Source organism: Myotis lucifugus, unplaced genomic scaffold, assembly GCF_000147115.1.
Source record: "Myotis lucifugus unplaced genomic scaffold, Myoluc2.0 scaffold_15, whole genome shotgun sequence".
Lineage (NCBI taxonomy): Eukaryota > Metazoa > Chordata > Mammalia > Chiroptera > Vespertilionidae > Myotis > Myotis lucifugus.
In genome coordinates this window covers 3,969,308-3,977,282 of record NW_005871063.1, presented here as the reverse complement: position 1 = coordinate 3,977,282, position 7,975 = coordinate 3,969,308, and the positions used below count along the sequence as shown (strand labels likewise).

At 44.1% G+C, this 7,975-nt stretch overlaps 1 protein-coding gene across 1 annotated transcript in view; it reads left to right on the top strand.

Moving 5' to 3' along the window:
• Positions 1–6,868: 6,868 nt before the first annotated feature.
• PON2 (paraoxonase 2) overlaps positions 6,869–7,975 on the top strand; it is a 29,759-nt gene continuing 28,652 nt past the window's right edge. Inside the window, exon 1 of the mRNA XM_006084987.2 lies at positions 6,869–7,109. Within this exon, the coding sequence (XP_006085049.1) occupies positions 7,036–7,109 (74 nt within the window). The 5' untranslated portion in view covers positions 6,869–7,035. The remainder of the gene's footprint in view (positions 7,110–7,975) is intronic.

The window sequence follows — 7,975 nt, the reverse complement described above, 5'->3', positions numbered from 1 at the left end:
ATAATGTTTAGAGAAATGCTGAGGATAACATGCTTATAGACGATTTTGTTATGACTGAGGATGAGTTCCAGAGGATCCGACAAAAGAGTTTGGGAAGTTGGGGTGGGGAACAGAGAGATGGGAGAAAGGACACAGCCATATGAAAAGAGAATCTGAAGGGTGACAGTTAACTAGGGAGCCCGGGTGTCTCATGGTGATCACATTACATATTCATCAAGGTTCTAATGAGGTGACACAAATATTGGAGGAGAGGCAGTGAGTGCTAAAGAAGAGAGAATTCTTGCCAGAAGCATGGTCCTGGGCTCTCTTGTCACTCAGGCCAGTGGAGATGTAAAGGCCAGGAGAAGGGCTGTCTTAGGTCAAGCACAACTAACTCTGGAGATTTCTTTGCAATTTTCCCCACCTTCATCTTCTACATGGTTTCCAGACCCTAAGGAGGGGGAGCAAACGGGTTTCATTCTCCGTGAACAGGGGGTGAGTTTCTGGCCAGTATTTTAAAGTGCACTGAAGAACTTCAAGGCCCCATCCAGATTCAGGAGAAAAGGCAAGTGGCCATCTCCATGCCGGTGTCTGCTCTCCCTAGTTTAAGGCAATCCCTAAACTCAATTCAATTCCTAATTCTTCACCTCACTCCCCACTTTTCAGTCTGCCTTCTAATCACTAACACAAACATAAAGCATTCAGGACTTTCATATGTACCATTTCACTTCAGGCTACAGCCTTGAACCTCCCTGAAAGCCATCTACTCTGCATGCTGCACTCTCCGCTGAGGAGCCCTAACTCCTCATGTCCAGACAAGACCTCATTCCTGAGAACCAGAACTTGTCTGAAATTGTTTCCTGGGCTTCCGGTGCATCAGATGTGCTCTTCAGTCCTTCCTGTCCCTGCCACCCCATCCCAGTTAGTGTACACCCACTTGCCCATTTGAACAAACCAAGTCATCTTCACCTTCTCCTTTCCCCCAAATCATGTTAGTCACCATTTCTATTCATTCAACTTCTAAAATTCCTTCAGTCTGCTCCTCTTCTCCCTCCCCACGGCCTCTGCCTTGTTCAGATCTGCAGCTTCTCTCTAGTAGACTTGGGAAGTCTACTCCAGCTCACCTTCCCACAGCCAGCAAAGTGACCTTTGTCAAACACAGATGTTTCTCCCTTGATAAACAGGATAAAGATCGAAGTTCTTAGCCTTTGACACAGAACACTGCATATGTTTGTCCGGGGGCCTCTCTTTCTCACTAGGCTATGACCTCGCACAAGGCAGGAAAATGTGCCTCCTTTATTTTGAATTCCCAATTACTGCTTGGAGATGCAGAATATGCTCAATAAGTGTTAACTGGCGTAATGCCAGCAGGCAGAGGAAACTTATAAAAAGCAACTGTAGTTTTAAAGACTCTTTCTCATCAGCGTGAGACAGGCTGGGTGCTGGAGGCTAAGTCCAGTGGTTCATAATAAATTCGAGAAGTCCTCAAATCAAAAGGTTGAATGGACTCTTTCAGCAGGGCTGAAAATCTGCATGTTATTACCTGTTGCTGGAACGGCCAAAGGCAACTCTCCTAACCTGATAATCTTTTACCGTTTACCAAACCTTACCTTTGATATGTATATCTGCTTTGCTAAAGGGCAAAATGTGTTAATAAAAAGCCGTGGGTCTTGGAGCTCCCAAGATTCAGGGAGCTTAGTCACTAGAGCTAAGTTTCCGCCTGGCTTTCCCCCATGCCCTTCCAAATTTATATTTCTTGTCTAGTATCTCAATTCATTTACATTGCAGCCCCTTCTCCAGATTCCTCAACCCTGGTGGTGAAAAAGATTGTGGCAGCTGGGCCTCTTTTAAATGGAAGGGAATACTCTGCATTTATTTTTTTTTAAATATGTTTTCATGGATTTTTAGAGAGAGGGAAAGGAGAGGGATAGAGAGATAGAAACATCGATGAGAGAGAAACATCATCCATCAGCTGCCTCCTGCATGCCTCCTACTGGGGATTGAGCCCTGACCAGGAATCCAGCTGATTCCTGGGTCAACGCTCAAACATTGAGCCACACCATCCAGGCGGCAGTTATTTTTTTAAACCTCTCCTAAATAAGTTTAAAGTTTCTCTTTAGGCACTCCCTGAAGAGCTTCGCTCTGCACCTGCACTGCTGGACACCAGTGCTGGAACCTGGAAAGCAAGGAAATGAATGCGTCTGTGTGAAGAACCCAGCCCTACATAAGCCCGACCCCAGCAGTTCCAGGAGCCGTGCTTTCATTAGTGTGTGTTCCCTTGATGCTTCAAGCTCCCTCTCGCCTTTCCTTCCACCTTGTTTTCAGTAAACCTCTTTTTTGAATCTGTTTTGCCTCCTCTTCTGATTTCTATCTTGAGGGAGAACAAGAACCCCTTTACCGGTGACAAGAGTTGACAGGAGATGGGTTTCTACAATTCTCACCACCTGCTCATTCATCTCGGCTCTTACCATGGATAGCAAATGAATAGCAATCTTTTAATTTGATAATTAGCAAATGTTGAGGGCCATTAGAATACACTCGGTTTAATTTACATCAGCTGGACCCAGGGAGCCAGCAAAGCCACTCCCTTGGGGGCGTGACCAGTCAAAAGATTGGGCACCACCCAGTTTGACTCTCCCGCCCAGTGTTAAGGGGATGGATCTCATGATGTCAAAGGCCCACCCAGATGTGATGTAACTTCCTATAATTCAAGTATATAATAAAGCAGCTTTTGGAGCTGGGGCTCTTTCTCTGTGTGTGCTCTGCCCCTCCAGGAGGGCAGGCTCTCTTTGCCTGTCCCTCCGGAGGGCGGGCACGACACCCAGCCCAGGCTTTTCATCTATTTTATGTCCGTCTTTCATTTATTTCTCAATCCCCATAGCGCCTCCTAGATTGCAGGAACCGGTTCAAGTCTCCTTCCCCGTGCGGGCACGGGAAGAAGACAGCCCCAGGTAAACCTCGCGTAATAAGCAAAAGATAGATCAAGGGTGGAAATGGGGGTCTTCATATAAATTTTCTTATTTTGGATTCTGGCTCTATCGTTTTCCAGGCATGTAAACCTGGATAGGATCCTTAAGCTCTTGCCTCAGTTTCATCACTCATAAATTGAGATAACAATAGTGCCTAATTCACATGGTTGTAATGGGGATTAAATGATGTAGTAGATATAAAATGTATGGAATAGGAAATGTTCCTATTACATAATAGCTGTGGTGGTTATTCTGAAAGAGTTGCAAGTGCAGTCCATTAAAACAAATAACTAGAAACATTATTGCTATATTGCTACATTGGAAAACATGCATGTATTTTCTAGAGTTCAGGCCATCTCAGAGTCAGCCTATGAAGGAGAGTGAAAGTTTTTGTCCCAGATGTCCCTGATTTTTCTCTCTCCCAGTGTTTTTACCCCTCTGTCCTCTCCCTCCAGGGTCTGACTGCTCCTGGAAGACCAATCCTACAGCCCCCTGTAGAAACAGGTTTGGGTCTAGCAGGGATGGGTGGGCCATCTGGTTGACTTTCAACATTATCTCGGAATTTTTTATTATTATTCTGCCATAGAGATACATTGACACAACTGAAAAACTCATTCATTTTAAACTTGAGTTCTGATACAGGACCACTCCTATAGTAAACCAGAAACAAGTATTTTTTTAAATAAATTGCATAATTATTTGTAGCTAGCATACTCCATTGTATTTTATATTTGTGTGTGTTTTCTGTAAACAGCAAATTCACACTGTTCAAACTAATAACTGAAGAATATTAATTTGTTAACTATAAATATTTAAAAAATATATGCAACCATTTTTCTGTTTTTGCATATCTTCACTTTTTAATATATTGGAATTCTCAGAAAGATTTACAAAGCAAATCTTTCTTTTACTGATAATAATGATCCTTTATAACATCTCTTGAAGGTATTTTTGGGTTAAAAGATTTGCCCCTTTTTTAAAACAGAGTTAAGGAGAGGAAGGAAATAAAAGGGATCTGGAGGGACCAACTCCCTACCACATAGTATATAAAATGGCAATAATCATGAGTCACTTATTTCACGAGTTACCAGGAACATTGTACATGATAACATACTGCAGAGAACTTTAGAGAGTTAAAAGTACAATCATGAAAGTGTGCACAAGGAGCATTTTTAGTCAGTGAACTCTTTGCTTCTGGTCCATGGTGAGATAAGTAAGAGAATTTGAGAGTAGGCATTTAGAAATTATTATAGAAAATTGACAAAGTAATTTTACATCTGTTGAATCAACTAATAAAAGATTTGGGCTTGTATTTTGTATGTCTGATTTTTTACTTCATTTATTTCATTTCCTGGTAATTTATTTTCATTGTACTTTGAAAGTCAAAGAAAAATCTGTCCTTCACTACACATCATTTAAGAAGCATTGACAAAAGGTATTATTGTTTCAGAAATTTTGCCAAAGAATCATTAAATTTCTAATTGTAAATTAGTTACATGTCATTATTTGAGAAACACTGTTTCATGCCAAGTGTAGGGAGTTGCCAGCATACAAACAAGTTCCAGAACAAGTTTGTTTGTATTCAGTAACTTGATTATTTAAGCACATGACATAACATAAACCCTGGGTTATATTCTTGGTGTAGCCTATAAACCCAGGTATCTCAAAAGATTGCTAAGCTATATACTATAAAATTCATGGTGATTACCAGAGAGAAACAGGGTGTGGGGAGTTAGGAAAGGTTATAAGGGGAATAAATGGTGATGGTAGGAGACTTGACTTGGAGTGGTGAATACACAATACAATATACAGATGATGTATTATAGAATTGTACCTCTAAAACCTATATAATTTTATTAACCAATGTCACCCTAATAAATTCAAGAAAAAAGAGAAAATTCAATTACTGATATGTACTATAAAATTAATAACCAGTTTTCTCCAACCTCTTACAATGGAGAAGAAAGGCTTTTGAATTCCAAGTCAGAAAATATCTCTCTTCCCCATTAATCTGTGAGAAATGATGATTCCTAGCCCTAGCATGGTGGTGGGGAAAGGGGGAAGGAAGAGGTCGCTTCTGCAGAAGTTGTTTCACTTAGAAAGAAAAAGATAATGGAGCTGTAGTACTCTTCACATAGCATAATAAAGGAATTAGGCAGTCAAATTTGAGGGAACTTACTGGTGATGTTAATAACTTTCAACTGAGGTGACCCCCAGATTCTCTGAGGTTGAAGTTAGGTTTTGCTGGGCTTGAAAATCCTGGTTCTTTACCACAAATGCCTTCGTCCTAAACTCCAGGGCATTGTTCTGATTGGTGGCCTGGCACCACGATGGTGACTAGGCTTCATTCTGAATTGAGATCTGTCAGTGGCTACCAGTTCCTAAGGTAACTTACGTCAGCATTCTTAACCAAAGTAGTCCATGGATAGAATTCCCATGGCTTATGACCTTGGGAAAGAGAAAAATCTTGATTTCAAATGGAATTTGGCATGTCCCTCAATAGAATTCAATGAAAGTAGAAAGCAGGTTTGGCTCAAAAGCATTAGTAGTACTTGTGACTTTGTTGTTGATGGAAATAGTTACTTTATTATTTCATTGCACTGTTGCAGGGATCTTGAAATAACATTTATGCTTATCACTATTTGAAAGAATGGTGCGGCATCTTGTTACGTATTGTGTTAACGCAGCACACTTTACATGACTATATTACTATAGTCAAAAGAATATTTTGATAATTGCACCTGAATGTAATTGTTCTCCTTTGCAATCTTGTGTGTTTTATTGTATGCACTTAAAAGTATGATTCTGAGAAGGTGTCTATAGGTTCACTGCTGCCAGAGGGGCCGGTGGCACAAAGAAAGGGAAGCCTCCTGGGCTTTCAAAGGACAGCTATTTAGTCCTGTATCTAGCATCCATATAAACTAATATCCCCCAGGACTGAATCAGAGATACATGCAACATCAGTAGAAGGGTGCTGTTGTTTTTTCCTGAGTGGGGGGGAAGGGAGAAACTGGCATCTGCTTTTTTTTCTTTTTAATCCTCACCCGAGGGTATGTTTTTATTGATTTTAGAGAGAAAGGAAGGGAGCGAGAGCAAGAAAAACACCAATGTGAGAGAAACATGGATCGTTTGCCTCCCACCAAACCTGAAACCTGGGGATATGCCCTGACCGGGAATCAAACCCTCAACCTTTTGATGTGCAGGACAATGCTCCAACCAACGGAGCCACCGGCCAGGGCTGGCATCTGCGTTTATTTACTACTGGTTTACAAAACCGGTTTCTGCTGCAATAGTCGAATTTTTCAGTTCTGCTACATGCTTCACTAGCTACATTACTCGCTGGCTCGTGAAAGCTTTTTGAGGAAGCCCAGTCTCATTCCTCTCCCTCGTGCTAACATTCCCAGCCAACCTGTCTTTCTGATAAAACTTACTGCTTGCTGATCCCCCGACTGAAAAAGGAAGGAAGGAGGGAGGGAAGGAAGGAAGGAAGGAAGGAAGGAAGGAAGGAAGGAAGGAAGGAAGGAAGGAAGGAAGAAAGAAAGAGACTATCCTTATTTCCGTAAGTTTAGATCAAAAAGAAGTGTCCACGTCCTTAGGTCTCTAGTCTAGATGAAGCATGACTGAAAATAGGATGTTTCTTACCTTTCACCCACATCCTATTCTAAAAGTAGTGATTCCAGCATGAACCATTTACAAGACATGGACCCTGTATCCTTCCCTGTAATAAAGACTCTTTAAAGCTGGACTCAAGCTTCGTACTGGAATGTGGAGAAGGAATGTCTTTGAAGCCTAGGGGAATGAGAAAGGTACACGGGCGCCTGCCTGTTGGGAAAGGAGGTGAAGGAACTCAGAGTTCCACACCCTTTGCCTAAACTGGGGCACGGGAGGGCGGGGCCCAGTCCCAGGGAAGGTAGGCTTTGGGTTGACAAAGGCCCGGGGTTGGCGAGGGCGGAGTCGCCACGGCCCAGAGTCAGGAACCCGCCTCGGCCAGGGACGGGGCGGAGCGCGGCCGGCGCCCTGGAGCCGGACGCGGGCGCCGCCCACAGTGCTACCCGGCCAGGCCCGAGCGGCAGCTCCGTTCAGCGCCATGGGGCGGCTGGTGGGACTGAGCCTGCTAGGGATCGCGCTGGGGCTGGTGGGCGAGAGGCTCCTGGCGCTCAGGTGAGTGGGGCCCCTGGGATCCAGCCGTCCAAGCGCTGCCGGGACGCCCTGCCCGGGAGCCTCCCCGCCCTCGTGTCCCCGGACTCCGGGGGCCGCGGCTGCGGGAGGGGAGAAGGCCGCGGACGGCTTAGCTTAGTGCGGGCGATCGGCCTGGTGATTGCTCTTTTGATTGCTCTGTGTCCCGTCCGCCCCCCCCCCCCCCACACGAGAAACCCCCTCCGAAACAAGTCATTGAACCCCTGAGTCTGCCCGCAGCTACCAGCAAAACCCAGCACAGTTTGGGCTGAATCTGGAGACTTTCTTGAAAGTTTATAACTCTTTGCCGCTTGCAAAGTTCTGTTCTCCCTAGATGGGCAAGCAAGTGCTTTGCAAGTACCAGCAGGGGCAAATCTGAGCGCTTTCGCTTGAAAACAACATGATTCCTCATGCACTGAAACTTAATTATAAAGGTTCATTCCGGGTCATTGGTGCTGCTTCCCTTTGTTGCCCGAACCAGCCTTCCCCTTTCATAAAGCTGCTCTCCATCTCTCTCCGCTGCATAGTTTGAGGAGCTCTCTAACTTTGGCGAGGGGGCGGTCAGCTTCTGGTCTTACATCACTTCCTTATTTACCTCTTCACCCGGGAACCCCGAAGCCAGAATGCCAGCCAGTACAAGCCTAGTCCAGCTCACACTTTAGTGATAATGAAAAAACACGGGTGGGTGGACGTCAGCGTTCCTGAATTACCAACTCAAACCTTATAAGCCGCTTGCAAAAGAATTCCAGAAATATTGAGCACTTCCTGTGTATGGTGCGTTTTCCTAGACTCCTGTAATAAAGCACAATCTTACCCTTAAGAAGTTTACTTTATTACAGGGGAGGAGAAAA